The 22,124-nt window shown below is 44.0% G+C and overlaps 2 protein-coding genes and 1 long non-coding RNA gene across 5 annotated transcripts in view; all 3 read left to right on the plus strand.

Annotated features, from left to right (window-relative positions):
- The window catches only part of PECAM1 (platelet and endothelial cell adhesion molecule 1), a 35,496-nt gene extending 33,384 nt beyond the window's left edge, over positions 1 to 2,112 (plus strand). For both annotated transcript variants that reach the window (XM_086623980.1, XM_086623981.1), the window contains one exon: positions 590 to 2,112. In XM_086623980.1, coding sequence (XP_086480106.1) covers positions 590 to 619 — 30 coding nt within the window. In that variant the 3' untranslated portion in view covers positions 620 to 2,112. The remainder of the gene's footprint in view (positions 1 to 589) is intronic.
- Positions 2,113 to 3,576: 1,464 nt separating this feature from the next.
- Positions 3,577 to 12,181, plus strand: LOC147527339 (uncharacterized). The gene is made up of 3 exons (XR_015222746.1): positions 3,577 to 3,734; positions 5,224 to 5,476; positions 7,026 to 12,181. It is a non-coding gene; the product is annotated as an uncharacterized LOC147527339 (long non-coding RNA).
- Positions 12,182 to 15,388: 3,207 nt separating this feature from the next.
- Positions 15,389 to 22,124, plus strand: part of TEX2 (testis expressed 2) — a 53,593-nt gene continuing 46,857 nt past the window's right edge. For both annotated transcript variants that reach the window (XM_086623836.1, XM_086623837.1), the window contains exon 1: positions 15,389 to 15,425. The gene's annotated coding sequence lies outside the window, so the exon portion shown is untranslated. The remainder of the gene's footprint in view (positions 15,426 to 22,124) is intronic.

Here is a 22,124-nt window from a genome sequence, read left to right on the forward strand (position 1 = left end):
GCACAGAGGACTCCTCTGTCTGCTCACTGCCTTTTGTGGTTCCCAGTGCCAGGTTTCTGTGTCCCTGCTGGGTACTGAATAGACAACCTATTCCAAGGAGCAGGCTCTTGTAGAAACATGGTGTCTAAAAGTTGAGCGCTGCATTGCTCGCTGTTGAGATACTCAAGTGCTTCTTAGGAAAAGGTTTTCATTCTTGTGGGACTGAAGATAGGGGCCTAATAGTGGCAACTGGGCATCTACTAGTAAATAAGGGATCTGACCTTCAGATTCCTTGAGTGCCAGCAGTTCTCTTAAGAATCCAGCTTTTATCAGTAACCACCCAGTTGCAGATGTTGGTGATTAACAGTATCACAGTCTAGCCTGTAATTGTTAGCCTAAATCTCCCACTGTCTTATTTCCTTTTTTATTTGATGAGGATCATACTAATATCTCCCCAGGGAACTGCATGTATTAGCTCATTGTACAGTGCTATAAGGAATATGTTACTATATTTAAAGTTTTTGTATTGATCAAAAAGGACAGGAGAGGGCAGGTGGACATTCATATTCATACCTTTTTTTTTTCTCTTTTTTGGTCTTGTTGCCAACAGAGAATACAAGGGCATCCTGATGCTACTTAGAACAGTCATCTCAAAGATCAGCTGGGAGAAGAAAACAAGCCAAGATGGAAGATGTTGCAAATGTTTCAGAAGTTCTGCAGCACTTATTTATGAGTTTTGCCAGGCTCTTCTTTTCAAAGTTTATTTCCTCAGGGGGAACAACAGAGATGTTCCTAAAGCATTTAATGGAAAAAATTACAAATAAAAATTCTCATAGGAAAGTGGGTCTAGAAACCACTGACCTAGGTTCCCGTCTTTGATTTCTCCTGCTAATGCAATTTTGCCTTTCTAGCCTCCAGTTCATCACGCTCTGAGGAAATAAAAGGGCAAGCTACAGCTGAGGAAGTACATTTCTACAGTGCAGTAACTACTGTGATGATAGTAGGATGTAAAAATATCTAAGCTTGCTTTAAACTAGCTAACTTGTTATCAGTAACACTCTACTGTGGCAGAACAGAGCTCAGCACAGCTTGGCCAGCCATGTACTTTGACATGATCTTGCAGCTTGTGCAGAACTCCCTGTGCTGCAGCAGCTGGACTGCTACCAGTCTTGGAGCCAGCTAATTTATAGCTTATTTGGATGCTAAACTGCAATGAGGGCCTAACGGAAGAGCAAGCTCTGGGCTCTCTAAAAACTTGAATAACTGTTCAGAGACTCAGTACTTTACCAAGTGCTTCTATTAGCAGAGGCACACATGTTCTTTATTCTCTTCACTAAATTGCTTTTCACCTTTAAAAGTTCTGATGCTTGTTGGTTAGTTTCGTGTGATGGTTCTTCAAGGAATGATTGCACATCATGGTTATTTTGGATGATGCAAATATAGGTCTTAAGTGGGTGGATATACTACACCCAGGTCAGGGAGTTTGTACCTGAGAATTCTGTTATGTATAATCCTTATTCCTTTGATTTTAGGAGAGATCTGAAGTTGTACTTGTGTCCAGTTTGCCCAGTATGGAACTCCATGCCTATCCTTTTTCTCTATAGTGTGATAAACCACTAACATGGATCCACTTTGGACCTGGATCTAATCTTTGCAGCCCATGTTTATCTCAGTTGATTAGTTTAAAAAAGGAACATGAAACAAACCAGAAAAAGTACTGTCCCCAGCCCCTTAACCAGCTGGTCTTTGACACTGCAATTGCTCTCCTTTTCTTACTGCAGATTAAACTACTGCACGATCTGGGCCACAGGTAAGAAGGTTCTCATTTTAATTAGAAAATAGTGAAAGAGAGGACATGGATTTGTATATACATATCTACTTACTGCTTTAAGCATTGCATCAAAGGTGCAAAGCCAGCAAGAAATACAAAAGGGTTGTATATCCTCATTCCAAACGTATAAATTTTCGAGCTCCAGTTACTGACTAATATCTCTAATTTATTTTTCCCTATGCAAATGTTGTTTGTATCATAAGCCTTTCACAAATGACTGACTTGATAGCGCTCTTCTGTTGACAAATGTTCTTTCTAGCATCCCATGAGTGTCCATGCAAATGCATTAGTGTAAGGAATGTGAAAAGGTATTTTAATAAAGAAAACTCTGAATTGAACTTTGCACTGGATCTTGCATGTTCATATTAATGACCCCTTGCAAATGAATGCCTGTGAAATTTTTTTTTAGTGATGAAGCATATAGATAATGTTACATAAATTTACATATGGAAGACGTCGGCTCTGCAACAAGTGATTCCAGGCACTTAGATCTGTTGTCATGAACCAGTTTAGCAGCAGGTGAAAGCACTGAATTGGTTTAAGAGTTGAGCATGGGAGTGCTTGCATTCATGTAAGTATTTTGCTAAATTACAAAGGTAGAAGTTCCTCCACAAACCTTTCCACAGTCCCTGGCACAGCTCAGGGAAACACTGGTTTCTGGGAAGATGCAGAATGTCATCTGGGCAAGATGGAGCAGCAGTGGGACAATTCATTGATCCATTTCAGCTTGTCTCCTGGCTGGAATAATCCTAAACTAATTTGGGTTTAGTCTGTAATAAAAGTTCTTTGCTCCTCTGAAACGTATCTGATGTCCACTTCTTCGAGTGCTGTGCGCTGCTTTGAGCACTTACGTTTTGTCCTACGGATGTACCGAAAATATTTTAAAGTATGGGACATTAGAGCAGCAGACATCTCCAGTGAAGACAAGGTTAATGGGCCCATGAAGTAGCTAGACAAGGAGCCCAGATGTCCTGTTCGAGCATGTCTTCTGGATGCCAAACAAGTGTCGTTATCCCATTGGAAACATTTGGGAAATAAGGCTTGAATCTGTTACTGAAATACATTAAAGCTCAGATTAGAACTCAAACAGTATGTTACTCAAAACCAACCAAAAAAAGTTCAGATTTCTGTGTTGTTACCCAGCTGAGCTCAGCAAATGTAAAATGAGGTGTGTTGCTACATATTTACTTTTTGAGAAGACAAATGGAACATGCTCAGGCCCTTTGTGGCTGCCCTGTCCCAGCAGTTCCACTGACAGCCCCGCATCCCGTGTGTACCAAGCGTGGTCAGGAAGCGGCCGCCTTGCTTGGTTAACGCTGTAATATTTTCACTGTTGCAGAGCAGAGGCTGTAGGGATGAGATACAAAAACGCTTTAAATCAACAGACTTTTCTTTGCCACTCTTAATTTTTTTCATTTCCAGCAAACCAGCAGCTGAACTTATTTTCTTGTCTAATGTAAGTGTATTTCTGTGTGCCCTTTCGTGGAAAAATCAGTGATTGTGATCCACTGTCTGGTTGGTGCTGGAAACTACCTGAGAGGGCCACGGAGTGCGCGGTGTCACCGCCGGTCGGTGCCCGCTTTGGTGCCACCGGTGCCCAGGGCAGAGGGACGCCGAGCGCCTCGGGCCTCGATCCGCTGCTGACCTCTGGTGGCCACCGGCCCGCAGGGCCACGGGGTGGCGAGCGGTCCCTCCCGCCCCGGGCTGCCCGGCTCGGGCGGAGGAAGGGGGTGCCAGCGTGCGGGGAGCGCTGGCACCCCATTCCTTGGTTTCTGGGCCAGGTTCTAGCTCTGTTAACTGAGCCGTATGACTTTTGTTCCTGCAGTGGTGTCATCTCCTCGGCTGGACCTCTGCCGCTCTTACAGAAAGGTTTTCAAAACCCAGCGTAAACCTACCAACCGTGACTTCGTTTTCTCTCGCATAGGTCAGTGAATTGTTGGCAAATGCTGGGGCACTGCTTCCGTACAGAGTACACATCCTGTTCATCCGTGGGTGAATAACCTCAAAGTTTATTTACTTTCCTGGGGTGTTATGTGCTTGTTCTAATTGCTGCTTGGTGAGCTTGGTTCAGTTCGAGTTGGTTATGTTGCAATTCATCACTAAGCTGTCTTGCATGATAAGCCCCCAGCTTTTGGGGGCAGGGGAAGTAATGCTGTCAGACTGGTTTTGTTGTGAGGGAGAGGACAGGTACAGGGAAAGGAAACAAAGTTTGAGAAAAACAGAGCTATCAAATGAAAGAAAACTAGAAGTCAAACTGAAAGTAATAAAATATCAGTACAGATTTAAAATGCTAGCACGTTTTATTATTTAGAATTTCAAGGCCTTTCTGAATAGACTGGTGAAAGCAGAATAAACATCACTTTTACTGTTATTTGAGAGGTAATAAGCAAGTTGTCATGTCTAAAGAATTATAAAGAATGGGGCTTATTTTCTTCATGCTTTGAAATGCTCCACTCAATCACAGGTGCTCCCATTAAAAAAAGCTTAGTGTCTAGCAATCATGAGAATGTGGCTTGCATGGGAAGTGTCAATTAAATGTGAGCATTTATATTTATACAGATATTTTGTTTTCTCACCAGCCACAGACATGCTGAGTGGGAAGGTTGAAAAAATTCTCACCATTGCAGGAAATAATCACTGTAGTTAAATTTTAATAATTGCGAAAGAAATCACAGTTTCCTTAGGGAGGGAGTCACCTGCAAAGTCTGATGACAAACAGAATAATAGCATGAAACTGAAATGCAAGGTTTAGCACAAATCACCAAAGGTCTAGGCAGCCACTGCAAAGGCACTTGGAATATGCCCCGATCAACCTGGGATCTGCAGTTGCACTGAACTCTGTGCTGTACCAGTGATTGTTAGAAACGGATCTCACACGGTATCCTGGGTCCGACTGCATTCCCAAGGTTGACAGGAATTCTGATTCAAAGAGGTGGCTTTTCCCAAGCATTCCTGTGTTTATAGTAGTCCTGTGACTGCTAGGAGAAGTAGAAAATGTACCTGTTAATAAAAAGCACTTTTTTAGGTAGCAGCACCATTGATCTGAGAAGACAATAGGTTCATTCCAACTGCTGCCGTCAGTGTGTTAGTCCTGTGTGGGGACACAGAATCACGGAATGGTTTGGGTTGGAAGAGACCTTAAAGATCATCTAGTTCCGACCCCCCTGCCATGTGGTCATGAGGCCCTGAGGAGCCTGTCTGATATACAGTTGCTCTGATAGACTGTGATATTGACAGCGGGAGTGTGTGTCTTCCAAGGAAAACATCATATTACACTGTTACTTAGCTGGCACAGTCCAAGCCCTGCGCAGTGCTTGCTGAAAGCCTGTTTCCGCAAAGCACTTACCAACACTTGCAAAGGGAGAGCTTGGCTTTAAATGCTCTGCACTGGCTTTTGTTTGTTCATTTTTTAGCTGCACATAGAGCCAAGTCTCCACTGCAACGAACACAGTTTCACTTTGCAAATCAACGAGACAGTGCTACAAGGGCTGAAAAGTCTCGCCTGTGAACTTCATGTGGTTCAAAGCTGCCAAACTGATGTCCCTGACTGGCTGCTGTCTTCATGGAACTAATCAGTACCACGTCTGAACCCCCCTGTGGCTCTCACCATCCACTCAGGCTGTTCCTTAGTGGAACCTTCTGGAGTAGTTCAGGCTCCAACCAGCAGTAAGTTGTGGAAATGTGTTCTCTCCCAAGTGCAATCACTGCTTTCCAGACCTGGCTTTTCCTTAGGGAACTCTCTGCTCTGTTTGGGGATGTGCTTCCAAGACAGTGAAAATAAGAGCTGTCCTCAGGAGTGGAGGGGACAGAGAGGCTGACATCAATGGGACAAAGACAAGGGCTTTGTCTTAAGTGGGCTGAGTCATGGTATTACTGGAAGGGGTGAACTTGGCCTCCCTGCTTGATAATAGGCTGTGAGAGTCTAATGGAAGAAAAAATTGTCAAGACTATTAAGATGCGGTCAGAGTGTAAGTCAATTAATGAAAATTACAGCCACACAGGCTATTAAATTAACATGAGATTGTCAATATGAAATACAGATTGCTTTGAATAATTTTAAATTATTTAAAGCATGGTAATAACAAAAATCTCACAAAGTCTCCATAACACAAAACTTAGTTTTGATTTTATTACTGTTTGAGTTGTTTTTTATATTTTTTGTTTCAACTTCATGATTGTTAAAGGAACAGGAGCTTTAAAGAGCAAGACGTTCTTATCTAGGAATGCCAAAAGCTGCAAAAGCTGTTACGAGGCAAAAGCTCAGTGGTGGCTGGAGCTGAACTGTGATGCTGCAGCGTGATCCATGGCAGAGCTGAAATCAGGGAAAGCCAAATGTGTCTAAATGTAGCCCTCACGTGCAAAATGACAGATCAAATTTTCTAGACGCTGATTGTGTCTGTATCGCCCAGTCAGGTGATCAGGACTAGATGGTCTGTATTGCTTGAATTACTTTGGCCATTAATGACAATACTTCTCACAAGCATGTTGGACCTGCTGTGCCTGATACTCCTGTAGCTCTCACCATGTGGCCACTGCCACTTGAGCTGTGGTTGCCAGATAAGAATTTAGCATTTTGCACTGTCCTGGACTCCTGGAAGTGTCTGCCTGTAGACAAAGAAAACAGGAGTGTACTATCTCCCTGGCCGCAATTTCCAGACAAATTCGGTGAAGAGAGCTCAGCCCTGACTCAGGGTATTCCTCAGAGCTGGAAGAACAAATCTAAATGTACTTACAGCATGCGTTGGCACTCTCGAAAAACTGGTTCCACCTGTGGGTGCTGAGCCTGTAGCAGCCTCCAGACAATCTGTCCCCCCTGGCTGGAAGTCAGAGACCTTAGGGGAGCAGAGAGGGGAAATATGCAGACTTATGAAGAGAGATTCATGTTCCTCCCAGAGACCTCGGGGGCTAGTTGATCTCTACAGAGGGATGGTATGTTCAGCATGACTGAAGGTATTAGCTGGCTCAGCCCTGAAACCCCAGAACACTGTGTACACTGGTTAAATCCAGTTTAGTCATTGCTGGAGGGAGGCAAGGCTGCCCTATGAGAAAACAACTCTGACACACACCTGTGCTTTGTCAAACAAAAAACACTGAAAAGGCTTTATTTAACTATCTTTATTTCCTTTTCCTTTCTTTTTCTCTCTTTTTTTTTTTTTTTTTTTGTTTCTGAAGGTGATCTTTTCCCACTGACTTGATTTTTTTCTGACTATTCCAGGATGAATCACACAATCCTACATGTCTATCTGTACAACAAATGGGACTGAGGAAAGCGGACCTGACTAATGTCCCCTACAAGGAGAAAATGATAACTGATGCTTTTTAATTACAAGTTTCCTGCATTATGGTCTAGTTTTTCAGCTTATTAACAGTATAATAGAGGCTTCAGTAAATTGCTACCTTTTCCTCTTTTGTAGCATATATAGGTCAGATTTTCATGTTTAAAGGTTATTATCTCTGACATGCTAATTAGTGCACTGACTGGCTGACAAAGGTCACATCTGTATTTTCTTCGTTGCATACAAACATGGATAGGGCTGTGTACTGACACCTACTGATTCTCCTAATTACTGTGTCTTCTGGAGTCATTTCCACCAGTGCAAAATCACTAGTTTGACCTGGTAGCTGCTTTACACCTACTTTGTTCTGATGTCAGTGAAATACAAGGTTGAAGGCAAAGGAGTGTCAGCAGTCATCACGTCCACAGCACATGTGCCCTGTTCTGCACTTCGTAAGTCACAGCAATCACGCTTCATGCATCCTTGACTTTTCAAGCTCTGTGCAGTCGCAGTCAAAGGGATGAAGTTGTTGCTTTTCCATGAGGAAATGAATGGAGCTTTTATTCCCTGTCTTTGACCGAAGCACTTAGATGGTTTTAGGCCCAGTAGATTGTTTCTAATAGCAGGCAAAATTGATCACTCAGGTACTTTGATGCAGCACTTTTATTTACAAAGAAAGTACAAAATTCTGTTTCCTTGAATAGAGTAGGAATCAGAGAAAAGGAGACAGTTTCCCTGCATGCAATTTCAATCATTTCAGCCAGCACTTTATCCAGAAGCACTCCACCAGCTTTTTTTCTCAAGGTCATTCTTGTTCTGCCTGGTTTTGAAGAGAAGGCTGCTCTGGCCAGACCAGAGGAGCACACAGCTGCTCCGAGCACTGCCCTCCTCCCCGCATCTTCAAAGCCCAACATTTCAGTCAGGAGAAACCTTGAATGCATTAGCTTCTCCTCCAGGTTTGCCCTTTTGCCTTCTTTCTTGGGGTGGCTGTTCCTGTTTCAGCTGCCTGCTTCTGTACGAGAGCTTGTTTGTTTCTTACACAAAAGAATATCCGATGGAAGGCAGAATTAAACCTGTTGGGGTCATAAGCTTTTGCCTGAACCCTGTGTCTGGATGGCATTAGGGTTAGGTACTCAGCATGTGTCTTTGTGCTGATGAAGAGTAAGACCTTTCTACACTTGATGTCAGTGGCGAGGAACAGGAATACGCGATGTAACCGGAGTGAGATGAGATTCTCACTGCCCGAGTGAAGTTTTTACTATATATTCACCTTGCTGCTAGAGAGAAGTATCCTGTTGACCAATAAGCAGTATGCATTGCTAATACTGGGTTGGATTTTTCTGGATTTTCCTTGCCCTACTCATCATATTTCACCTTGGATTTATTTGTAGAGAACTGCACAGAAAGTCCTGTTTAAGAAAGGACGAAACAGAAAGAAAGCCTGGACATTGTGTGTTTTCTTGCAGTATTTTTCTGGAGAGTTTCCAGTCTGTTAATGAATGAACACTATCTAAACCATCCCCAAGGGAGGTTCAAGATCCATCTGACTTCAGTAAGAGGTTTCTAAATAGCTGTATCAAGCCCATACTTCAAAAGAAATACATTTTTGCTATTTTTAAAACATGCAAGTTTTGGAAGGCTTTGAATATCAAGATTAATTCTCTGTCTAAATGCAGTAGAAGCCAGCACTGACTGGTGAGTCTCACTCAAAACTGGAAGGTTTTAATATTGCCTGGAATCTGGATTTGATGTTCTAAAAGCTTAAGGTATAACTATGTTTCGTTTACTTCTTTTTCCAGAGCAGACTGTGCATGTACTTATTGGATTCCTTAGTATATCTCACTGGATTTATGTGAAAAATATATGACATTATCTATAAGCACTTGAATTTTTGACTCAGAGATCCTGGTTGGATGGATTTCTGAACAGTGTTTAATTAAAAGATTTAATGATACTCTGAAGAAGACATGGCTCACTCTTGAACAACAAGGAACGGCTCCTATATGTGAAAAAACCCCAAGGTCATATGGAGCCAGATGTTGCCCTGCACAGTTTGATGCTATTTGCAGCAGACAGCAATATAAGATGGCTGTGGAAACTGAGCGGGTTTAGAGACTGGATTATGTATCACGTCACTAAAATTACAAAGTGAAGCTGAGTGGAGTATTCTTGATGCCTTGTATCAGACAGCTACCATGGATGTCCGAGCTAAGAGGCTACTCTGCTCTCTAGTCCAGTCGCAAGAGAGTCTTGTTCCGAACTGCTCTTTGGAGGTGCCTGTCCCTTTTTGTTACCTGTAATAGGTAGTTTAAGGAGCACAGGTTCCTTATGTAGCCACCTGAGTGATTAGCACAGTGAAATGTTATTTAACATGTCTCTCTGCTGAAGTCTTCATCCTAAGGTGGTGTACGGGTATTATTATTGGAGAGAAGGAGAATGTGAAGTCCAGAACAAAAATCCAATTCTGGAGGCGCTGAGATGAGAACATTTGGCTTCGGAGGCTGGATCTGAATCTGTTAGAGGAATGGGCCAGGACAGAGCTGTCACTGGTGTTTCTTTGGTTGTAGAGAAGGAAGGGAAGGATTGAATCTGGGCTCTGATTATTTTCTATGACTGCACAAGTACTGAATGCTCTGTCAGAGGCAGTTCTTTAACATTGGAAAATATCAGTCCTGTGTTTGCTTTCGGAGCTGTGCCCTTGTTTGTTCCAGGCTGTAACTGCACCTTCATGTTCTCGTTATTTAAGCCTAGTCTCCTCAGCAAAGCTCAGTGTCTGACTTGTCCCATTTAAAAGAAGACCTTGCCCCTATTTTATTCCAAAACGCTGGACGGGCTGGCATAGACATTTGGGTTTGTTCTGTGATACGGGGATATGGTCCACAATGATGCTACTTCTCAGTTAAAGGTTACTTATCACAGCTGCAGAGATTGCAGTTCCTGACACCTTGGCAAAGTTCATGCATTCAGGTTTGAAATTACACTGTCTAGATCTGCACAACAGTCGAAATGATATCAGCCTTATGAAAACAATGCATGTTGTTTACACTTTCAGAACATGGGAAATGCCCTGCCCCGGGGGTCCACCTCTGCCAGTTCTGCATCTCAGTTGGAGAAACCAAAGTCTCTTCAGTGTTTTATCCCTCTTTGGTAACTAAGAGTTCACTTCACGCTGCAATTTCTGATTCTGTTTTACCAAGTACACGTTCAGCTCTGGCTCAGATGCTAATGCTCTCAGAAGAAAGACATCTGAGCAAGATGTCACTACTTCTATGATAGTGTTGATGTTTTGACCTCACGCCAGCATGATCCAGGAACAATTCCCATTAAATCTATTGATGTGAGTCTTTCCTCGAAGGGGACACTCAGGAAACCCTACCTGAATTATATTTTTAAGTAGATTACTTAAATTCTATTAAACCCTTTGCAGATATTCATATTTAGAATTAAGTGGCATTAATCTAATTCAGTGTACTTTACTCTGAACTGAAGAAAGCTAAATCAAATGAAGGCCACTTTAATTCTGAGTAACAGCGCTCATGCAGGACTCCAGTGTAACTTCACTAACCACTTTCAAGTCACACTTGTTGCTAATTCAGATTAATTTTTCTGACTTTCCCTGTGAAGACAAGGGACAATAAAATCATCATAGGTGACCTGAACATAGGTTCTGCTCCCCCTCTGACCAAACATGATGGACCTAGGTCCTCCTGAATATTGGACAGTTGTTTTGGAGTTCCAGATCTGAAGGTTGCTCTGTTTATTTCTAGTCTATAGTCAATGCTCTTTTCTCTTTACTAACCATTTAAATTAAGCATATCGGTGTAGAACCTTAGCATCTGTCCAGGCAAGAGCCGAAGAATACTGCTGGCTGGTGTTAATGTTCCTGTGTCAGGGCTGTGCATGTGTAAATGTTGCAGTGTATGTGCTTGGTTTAAATATGTACCTTCAGCTCTTCTGTGCCAGGCGTACTAAATTTACTTATAGATTTAAAATAGGTGAATGATTTGGCAGCTAAAAGGTCAGGACGTATGCTGTTTATTTTGTGCTTTGCTTTTACTGATTAATAGAAAACTGCCTATAGCATCTGATAATATTGTCAAGGACTTCTGCTGTAATGCCTGCGCAGACAAAATGTAGAATAGTGCTATTTTATCCAGCTTTGTATTTTGTCACAGTTGCACTCTGAAGTACTCCAGCACTCAGCCAGCATATATTCTAACTCACAAAGGTCTCTGTGGAGGGAGGGGTATTGACTTCTCCATCATGTGCAGATCAAATTTCAGGCTTTTAGAGTTTTGTGCGTTTGCCAGGTACACTGAAATACAGATACTAGCTCTTGCAACCTTCATGTGACTTTGGCAGCGTGCACGTGGCTATTCTGCATGGCACAGGGACTCACCTCTTCCCCAGAGATGGTTGGCATCACTGCTATAGGTACGCGCCAGCCATTTTCCCTATGTGCATTCAGTGGCAGGGGTGAGGTTAGCCTGTGCAGAGGCATGAAGAAGGTTTTGCAAGCCTGAGAGAAACCAATGCGTATTCACAGCATTCAAACTTTTTGAGCTTGGCTGCATTGTAAAGCACCTTCCCTGGGAACAGGTCTGCCCCGGGTGTCACCTTGGCAGCATGGTTCCAGCTCTGCACACCCTGCTGGCCTTGTTTTAACCTGTTCCGTGAATCCACTTGACCTCCCAGGAGCTATGAGGGAGGCTATGCTGTTGCCCTTCTACCAGTTCATCAGCCCCCAGTTGCAGGGAGATAGATGGAAGTTAGAACCTCCTCTGGCTCTGGAAATGTGTTTTCTCTGAGAATGTGCAAGGACTTGATGTAAGGAGTAGTACAGAGCTGTTTCTCCACAGATGCTTGGCAGTCTAGAAACCTTTAATAAATTAAAAAAAAAAAAAAAAAGAGAAGGGGAAAGAGGAAGATCACAAGGACAAATGAGGAGAGGATATATCCTCAGCTCAGCTTTAAAAACTAAGCAGTAATAGAAAAAAACCCACAGAATAATGTGCTTTAGCACAGGAAGCAACAAGAGCTCAGAGCTTCTGCAGGTCCCTGTGGGATTGTCAAAGCAGAGCTGGAGCTGGGCTCAGAGCGCTGCTGGGGACGCTCTCCGAGGAGGGTATGGCCTGGCTGTGCTCCTCTGTGCCCGTGAGCCGCCAGGCAGCAGCTGCTGCCCGGGGCTGGGGTCAGCGGGTGGGGAGAAGTGATGAGTTGGGAGGCCAGGATGGGCAGATGTGCAACTTACAGAATTCAGGTCCAAAGACAACAGTGAAGCCATTGGGCAGGGAAAGAACTGGGAGGTACCCAGGACGCTATCATTTCAGTGTTGGACAAGCAGAAGACGGGCACGCAAGCAGCATGTGGCACTCAGGAACTCCGTGCTCTCCTCCGTACCCATGGTCAGGACCAGCTGAAGCCCACCGGGAAGCCGTGGCCCTGTGAGTGCTTGCTGGGTTGGCGTCAGCCCTGCGTGGGCTGGGGGGCTCGTTTGTCTGATCTGTGCTAAGCCCCTTCCCCTCGCGTTTCACGATGCACAGGTGACAAACGGAGTCACGGAGAGCTGCTCTCGCACACCCCCCCCGCACCGCGCGTGCCGAGATCCGCGTGTGCCGAGATCCGCGCGTTCGGGCACAGCTGCTGCCTCGTTTGTTCTAAAGCTGCTCAGCATAAAATTGCGAGCAGCCCATCCTGCAGCTCCGGGCCTTCCCCAGCAGATCTGACGGCAACGAGAGGTTTGTGGAAACCCAAATCGTGTAATGTTCTTTTCCCACAAAAGTACAAGCTTTAAACTGTCCTGAGCTGTGAAATTCTGATGAGGGCATTACAGAGAAATGAACGGAGTCTCACAGTAGCTCCAGGAGAGAAATATTACTTCTCATTTTACCACCTGTTCAAGCTCTGCTTTTAAAAGACATTTAAATGTCTCCCTCGCATATTCCAAAAGATTAAAGTCATTTTTTTCAAAAGCAGCTCCTGGCTATAGATAGCTGTTTCTAGAACCTGCAGGCCCGTTGTTTCTCAGAACGACTGCATATTTATACATACATAGGATACTTAAATATTAAAAATAAATAAACATTACTTTATTCTCATGTCTTTTTGTAGAATGGGTGGAAGATAAATTATCCAACAAAAGGATTTACTCCTAGAGCACTGAATGATTCAGAAATTCAGAGATATTTCCTTTTTTCCCTCTTCCATCTGACTGGGACTTGCCTTTAGAAGACAATATTCCCAAGAGGCCATATACACCTGGTCGGGCACAGTTCGTGCCTTATTTCTCTTAGTGGGTGGCTCCAACCTTTGCTCAGCACGTATCAGGAGCCTCTGGTGAACACCTAACTTCAGGTGCAAAAATATTTCTCTTGAGGTCAGGCCTTTTAGGCCACATGTTGCCTACGTTAGGTGCAAATAGAAGACAGAAAAAGCTTCAGAAATTCTAGTGAACTGTTTATAGTTCAACACAGCTAAAACCAACCCATCAGCCACAGTTTCAGCCATAGTCTCTGTTCCTGCAGGGAAAACTTGTTGTTAAGAAAACAAGCATTATCTTATCTTCAGACTTTGGAAACATTAACACCAGCTGTGTATAATGATTCAAAGGTCTGCCTATATACAACAGCTATGAAAAGAAACCCATCCTAGATCACTGAATACACTTGTGAGTATATTTAAAATATAATATATTTTAATTAAAAAAAGACTGCAGAATAAATAAAGGTGACGCTCACACAATGCAGTCTTTTGTTGGGCTCCTTCAACTCAGGGAGACTTAAGACTGCTGAGTTTACTGCTGGGACATTCAACAGCTTGCAGGGTCTGCCCCTGTGTTGGGTGAGCTCAGGCCTTCCCACACTGAAGCAGATTTTTCTGGGTGCTGACCACTCTTGGTCACTTCTGGTTTTACAGTTACATGCAGGAATTCTGGTTTTAAAAAGGGCTACAAAGAGCCCTGAAGAACCCAAAGATGCCTGGCAATAATTCACCTCCACAAGTACTGAATTGTCCCTGAAACGTGAAGAGAAAAGCAGGATGAGCACTTCCTGCACCTACTTTTGAACTGGACCATAATCCCCACTACCTACCATGTATATAATACCTGGTGTAACAAGACCCCAAACCTTGGCTGAGCTACGGCTGTAGGTAAGATAGGAAACTCTTCGAAAATTAATATTGTGTATTTAACTCTTCACATTAGCTAGTTTGGAACAATGTGAATTCTGCTCACATATCCCACTGAATGTTGGCTAGTAAATAAATTAACTTTCACCTCATAAAGTATCATACATTTGAACACTGGTAGGAAATAAAGAGTCTGAAAGATCTGGCAGGATTCTCCATGTTTTAATTCAAACTGAAATTGTTAAAGTAAAGAGAAGTGAGGAGAATTCACACAGCCAAATTAATCCATGGGGTAGCTGACAGGACCTGGGTAGCTAAGGCCAACATCAGTCTGACCCAGTGTGGATGTTGTAATCTCATTATTAACTGTCTCCAGCAGCAGGAGCAATTAAGTGAAGGGTAAAAGCAGTGGTAAGGCTGGAATTTATTGCATGAGACCATTATTCGGAAAACAACCTTTTGACAGAATTAATTTGTTCCTCAGCCACTGCAAATTGGGAAATACGACGAGTAGATAACATGACCTCTGACACGGTACATTTCCGAGGATAACTGCCTGCTTGTTTCTCAACAGATAAAATTTTTGGCCATTTGTATAATGTCTTGACACCAAACACCTTTACTTTGTGCGCTTGCACAGACGTTCCTGCGGGCAGCAGCTCATCCTGCGAAACGGTTTCGTCAGAGAGGACAGCGGTGAACGTTTTCCTGCAAAACCTATTCATGAGTTTGTAAGGAAAACCCCAGCGTTTGTAAGGAAAACGCAGCGTTTTCTTGGAACCGGCTGCTTATAAACGCGGCCACCGCAGACGCAAGGAACGGGAGGGTTTCACGCCCGCAGCCTCCACCGGGGCGCGCGTCGCCACGGACGTTTCCCGCGCGAGCGGGAGAGGACATAACTCCACAGTCGCTGCGTTCGCTATGGACTGTTTTCCCGGAGCGGCTCCTCGCCGCTTCCTCCGGTCGCCCCTTACGGCTGCCCAAAACTTCCCCGCGCCCCGCCAGGCCGCAGCGCGCCGCCCGCGCCCCGCCCCTCCGGCCGGCGCTCGCTGCGGCGGCTCCGGCAGGCCCGGCCCACCGCGGGGCCCGGATTGGCGGCGCCGGGCAGCCCCGCCGCCCGCCCTCCCCTCGCTGCCGCCCGGCGCGGCGCTGGTGGCGCGGGCCGGGGCACGCCGGGGCCGCGCCGGGCAGTGCCATGAGCCGCGGGTAAGGTAAGGGCTGCAGGGCGGGCCCCGCCGCGCCGCCTCGGCCCGCTCCGGGCAGCGCCCGCGCTCCTCGCCGCAGCCGCCCGGGCGGGAAGCGCCGCCGCAGCGCCCGGCGTGAGGCGCGGGAGCCCGGCGGGCGCCGCCGGTCGCTGGGGGCAGGAAGGCGGGAAGGGGCGGCCGGCGGCGAAGGGAGGCCGGAGCGGGCCAGGCCCGGGGCGAGGCGGCGCCCGGGGCGCCCCAAGAGCGGCCGAGGCCGGGCGGAGGGTGATGGCGGCCGCGAGGGGCCGGCGGGCGCTGCGGGCGGACCGGCCGCCGTACCGGCCCGCGGGGCTCGGGCGGGTGCCGCGGGGCGAGCCGGGCCGGGCCGGAGCGCGGGGTGTTTGTGCTGTTTCGGGCAGATGGAGTCACTTCCCTCGGTGTGACCGAGGGCGGCTCTGGCTGAGGTGGGAGTGCGGTTTGGCCGGGGCGCTGCTGGAGTGGGAGCGATACCTGAAAAACAAGCGGTAACGTTTGTTCGTGCTGGAGCTGGAGGGGGGATTTCTAACTGGCTTTTAGTATCGAAGGAGAGAGGTTTTCTGTCTCCTGAAATTGTTTCCTTCTTTCTTGTCCTAGCTGTCTGCTCTTCTGTTTCTGCTTCTAATTCTTCGTATCATTTGTATTTTCTCTCTCCGTTGCAGTTCAGTGTCTAAATCCGTTTGCTGTGTCTTTTCAGCATGTGCTAAAGTTCCTTCTAAATGTCTGTGCTCAACTTGATCGTTTGTATCTGTCAGCAAATGTAAGGAACTCCTGTGCTTAATTTAGGGGAGTTAAGTATAGAGCCGAGTTTAAATTAAACTTTTGTCTGCGACTTCCACATTGTAACTGTAAGATAAATTAGTGTAAGACTTCAGTTCTGTAAGATTATCTTCTGTTAAGATGCTTTGTCATACTCCTCTGTCTTCACACAACTCCTCTTTCAAGATGATCTTGCCTGCATAACTCGGGAAAAACAAGGCAGACTCACAGTCTCAGGGGCGTATTTTTTTCCCAAGAAGATGTGGCTGTTTTTGAATTTTGAAATAACTTCACATCCCTAAACTCTGAATAAAATTCAGGCAGTTTGAATACCCTGTTTCAATTTTCTCTGAATTGAAAATGTGCTAAATTAGAGGTAGAAGCACTTTAACTTAAGCAAAAGAAAGTGAACTAATGTTTTTGATGTTAGAATTGACGTTTAAAGACTCTGACATCATGCTCTTTTATGATATATGGTAGGTTAATGTTCCGATTTACTTCAAAGCTGATCCAACAAGCTGCTTTGTTGTGGGTGGCATATTAACAATACTCCAAGTAGGTGCTGAGGTTTGAGGTAGTGTTTCTAAGGCAGGGTTGGGTGAGGTGCTTTCTCTCTTGAATTAAAGACCAAAAAGGTAAATTATGTGCTCAAAGATGTCTTATATTGTACTCTTCTGGGGTATGGCGTCCCCTGTGAATTGTATTGGTAAGCCACGTACTTCTCTTGTGAACTTGGCTTCTTTAAATGACATATATTGCTTTTGTTTCAGAAAAGAAAATCAGTTACTGAAATTCAAAGTGAAAACTTGAAGAAGGACACAGCTTGATAAAGTACATATATTAATTGCGTACTTTTTTGCATGTGAACAACACTTAACAGTTTCAAATATCAATAGCGAATGCTTAGTTGTTTGTAACTAAAGAACTTCTAAGACAACTGTATGACAAACTAAAGAATATGGAGCAGGAAGCCTAGGCAGAATGTATAATGCTAGGAATTTCCCTGTTGTGGTAGATATGTAAACAAAGTAATGGGAGTTAGGGAAACTTACATTATTCTTTTATTTACAAGATAAGTGAAATGAATTCTAAATCATGTAGCTAGAGGTCTGAAGATGCACTGTTGTACTCAAACAGCAGCTTAGGTGACAGATTTGGCGATTATGCTGCTCTAACCTCCCCTTTCTATAGGGTCTCAACCAAATCTGTTAGATGAAATCAGAAGATGTTTCTTCTACCATGTCTGGAAGGCTACCAGCCTTATGTTGTGTGAGTGTGCAGGTGACCAGTCACAAGCATGGCAGTGAACCTACATGAGGATATGTTTCATGTTCCCTTGTCCTGTTCTCTGTGCGATATCGAGGATCGAGCTTTAGCCTGTAATGGCCCGTGAGATGAGTCGGTTGTGCTGAGTGTGCCGAGTGTAGCTGATGCCTGCCCAGGAATCGAAGAAAAATAAAGCTTGTTTATTAGGATAAATTGTAGGTTTCAAAATAATGAAGAAGAGCGTAAGTAAATTCTGGTATTAAACAGCTTGGAGAAGTCCCTCAAATCTCTGGATCTTTATTCTTTTCCTTTGGCAAGCAAGAAATTGTGGTATCAGATGTCCACAGTAAGTAGTAATGTTAATTCCGTGTGCTCTAAAACACTTAAGCTGTAACAAAGGCATCATGTTCTAGAATCCCTCACTGCTCGAAATGAAACAATCAGATGACAGTGTATGTTGGAAAGTAAGAGCGTAATGTAGGCTGTTAGAGAAATAAAGAGTTAATACTGTGAGCCTCCATGAGTGTGTGCTTAGTGTTAGAAGAGACGTAATGTATTCAGAGCAGAAATCAGCTCTGGATATGCATAAGGATGCCACATGTGCCCAACAAGGAGGATGAACAGTGACTTGTCTTACTCTAGGTAGTATGAAGTGGACACTGGAAAGGATGTGTTGTGATTTCAAGGAGGGGGATGGAACTGAAATACCGAGGGAACGATATTACATGTCAGGAGTGCTGAAGAATGCAGCTCGGAAGGGACAGATGAGGGAGCCGAGTAAAGCAGTGTTGGCTTTATGCCTGCAGGATAGTGAGGGACCTGTTTGAGAACCAAACTTGCAATGCTGCGTGCAACTCACCTCATTCCTGGTGTCCTCTCCTTGATGTAAGGCTAGAAGTTGACGCTGTTTTGAGCAAGAGGCTAGACCAGACAAGCTCCAGAGGTCTCTTTCAGTATAAATTATGTTGTGATTCTGCAACAGTAGTACAAAGGAGAAATGATGAGCAGAAATGTAAGTCCCAAGCTACTTGTAGGGCAACATGTTTGTCAGATTTTAAAATTCCAGATAATAAGCAAGTTGTTTATTGTATTTTAAACTTTCCCTTATGTTTCTAGAGAAAACATCAGCTTATTTGCACTGGTATGTGACATCTAGGAACCCTTTTCATGAAAAACTTGTCATTTTCCGAGGTGCTGTACAACGATTGGAAAAGATGCTCACTTCTCTGAAGAGCTTATATTTCAAGAGGCGACAAATGACTAAATGAAGGAAACAGACAATATGAACAGGCAGTGATTTCAGCGCATTAATAATACAATTATTAAGCTTTTTTTAAGGCATCATAACAAAGGAGAGGCTTAAAAGAGAATTTCATGCAGGGCAGTTTACTGGCTTTATTGATTTTTTATGAGACTTGATTCCTGCAGTCTAATTCTCTTCACTACTTTTTGTGTGCAGAAAAAAACTATTATTCCAAGTGCCTTTTTGATTATTAGTGTTTTTCAGCTATTTTAACCTCTTCCTGAATTTCACAAAGCTAAGCTGATTTGAAGGCTCCTACTGAGTGTTCTCTTCTTTTTTACCCTGTGACAACATCTGCAGCTCTTATGGCTGTATCTCATACCTTTGTGTAGCTCACCAAAGTTTTGTTGTCCTTCCCCCAGTGGAAGGCTGTGTCCATGTTCCGAGAAATAAGCAAACAACTGTAAATGCTGTGGAATTGAACATTAGTGTTGAGGGAAGGGAGATGAAAGAGAGGAGAAAAAATGAGATTGTTCAACTAGGTTAGGCGGGAATATTTTTTCTATTATCATTACTTTTTAAAGAGGTCATCTGGAGAACTCTTCTGAGACTCGACTGGTGGGACGCAATGCAAACTCCAGGTCTGCCAGGTTTCTTCATGCTTGGGGTCTTTTCACTGATGGCCCTTGCTGTCTCAGATATGCTGTTTCCTGTCTGGATGTTGTGTTTTTGAGGAATTGGTGACATTTGTGACACAAACAGTTGTCTGGGTGTTTTCTGTTGTTACTTCATGCCTCTGTTGTGCAGGTCTGTAGGACAGGCAGCATCTTCATTAGGCTTACTGGAAGAGGACATGGAATACAGAAATGACCTTGTATTTGCAAAATCTTTCTTATTGCAGACTGGAATGGAAACTGCAATTTTGAAGATACGTGCAATCTGGGAACAATTTTTCTAAATTCAGATGAGTAACACAATCATAGATAGCTTGAGGAAAAGCAGTATTTAACATTTAGGGAGCCAAGGCAGAACTGCAAAGTACGGTGATTGAATTCAGCTTCTTTTCTGGATATGTGGGACAATCTCAATTATTGTGTCATAAAAATATATGACCCACTGTTCTTGTCAGAATTGTGAATTATTTGTTCTTGGAGAGTTGAACTTTTTAAGCTTCTGTTAACATGGCAAGCCTAGAAGTTTGAATGCAGAAAGTTAATAATTATTGATCAAGATCCTGTTTCCAGCTTAGGGCAACAAAACACAAAGATTGCGCGTTGGCTGGGAACATTGAACATCACCCAACGGCCTTAGCCTCTCTGTGCCTATTCACGTGGAGCAGTGTGAGGACTGAGACCTCCTGCAGAGTTAGCAATGAAATATCATCTTCTTCAGGCAAACTGGGAGTCAATGGAGTCGCTTAGATTTGGGCCAAGCTTTGCATCGTGTAGGTCTGAAAGTAGCTACTTCCTTGGCACATGATGTTTTAAGTCTTTTAAGGTGATACTTAGGTTCTTTCACACCAGTCCTTTATTAGAATAATTTTGGATGGAGGCTGCCATATGCTGACTTAGTTTCATGAGTTTTGTGTAGGCTTACAGAGCAAAATCCCCTCTCTTTGGCAAGCTTAGAAACAATATGCCCAATGTAGTGTAAGACTTCCAATCAGAATGGTTCTGTAATGCAGTATTAGCCTGTGAGGTTGTTCCTGTGCTGTCTGCCTTCTCTGTAGTTTGTTCCTGTGGAGCAAGGCTGTTACAGTAATGAATTATTTTGGGTCCCCAGGGCTACGGAGGTGTCCCTTTGGAGACCTGATTAACAGATGCATCACCGTTTCCTTTAATGGAGTCCTTGATGACCAGTATCTGTGGAAAATAAAAAGCAAGTGCCTTAAGTTGAAATTGCTCAATTAAGGCATCTGAGAGGGGTTGCTTAAAAACTTCCTGTGTTAGCCAAGGCTGGTCCTGCTGCTGTTGGAAATTCTGGGAGATGAGAAGCAGAGGAGCAAGTTTGGACAATGGAGTAGGTTAGAGTGGCTGAAACATCTGCAGTGTGCAGCAATTCCTGTAAGTTTTGCAGGTGTTTTTTCTCCTGCTTCACCCCCTGCGAGGAGAGGAGTTCTAAGGTATCAGCTTATTTACTGATCGTCTTTATTCGCTGGGTGCTCAGAACTGTTGTCTCTGATGAAGCTGATTGTTAGTGTCTTTGTAGAGACATGAGAATATGATGGTAAAAAAGGGTGTATTCTCTGGTCTTGCCTTCCTGCTCTTCAAAATTCCCAATTCTCTCTTCGTTGTCTTTCTTTCCTATTTATTTTAACTCTCTCCTTTCTGAACAGCAAGGTGTGTTATTCTGCTGTGCAAAGTCCAAATCAATAAATAGCGCAGCAGTTACGTTAGTGTTCTAAAAGACAAGAGACTGATGGACAAAAGATAACGGAAGATTGATGGAACATAGTAAACAGTGGTGTTTTCCCATAAAGGCCAGGAGAGTAGCGCAAATGAATCGTTGTATGAACTGGGCTTTAATATTCATTACCTTGTGTCTCTGTGGTTTATAAACTGTTATGCTCTCTGACCCCACTGGTGTTGGATGACAGGAACATTGCAGAAGAATGTCCCTTAGTGCTGGCGAATGTATTGTGTGTCCTGGACTGCTTATCCTGTCAATGCAGGATTGTTATCCTGAAACTGCAAGAAGCTGGGATGGTCAAGCTTAAAAGAGGATCTCTTAAAAGAGAATGAAAATGTGTATTCAGAAATTGGAGTGCCCTTCTAAAGGATCTGTTGGAGTCCAAAAAATTGCTGTATTGGTTTTTAGTAGCTTATGCAGAGGACCGAGAGCTGTAGGACTCCAGATCCTACTCTGGATTTCATGTGTTTTGTTTAAATTATACTTCGAATGTAAAATAAGACTGCAAAAATACAAGCACGAACCAAGCTCCTATCTCGTTTGATACTGGGAATTTCAAAGCAGATGACAGTACTGAAACGTAGATGAAACTGTCGTGAGCTGCAGTGAAGCTCTGATCTGAAAGTAGAGCGCTGCAAAAATAATTTTGTTTCCCTGGAAGTTGGGATTAAGACTGAGGAAATAAAAATGTTTGTTTTGTAAGCCCAGCCAGGCTCAAAGAATAAGGCTTCTTTGAGAGGGAGGGAGGTAGTCATGCTCACACGCTTGTGATTGTGGGAGCTCGATTAGGAAATACTGCTTAACATGTGATACTGAAAGCAGAGAAAGTTGCTGTCTAAGTTTGGCACTCTCTGTCTCTTGGCTTCTACTTGCAATATGTTGCGTTACCTTCTCTTCTGCAACCTCTGAGTATCGAGAACCTGCCTGCCCGGGGCTCTGCCGGGTTTCCGAGAGGCCGGGAACAATAATCTCACAACCGAGTTGCAGAATTCCCATAGCATTCCCATACTCCC

Source organism: Tauraco erythrolophus, chromosome 20 (genome assembly GCF_009769465.1).
Source record: "Tauraco erythrolophus isolate bTauEry1 chromosome 20, bTauEry1.pri, whole genome shotgun sequence".
Classification (NCBI taxonomy): Eukaryota; Metazoa; Chordata; class Aves; order Musophagiformes; family Musophagidae; genus Tauraco; species Tauraco erythrolophus.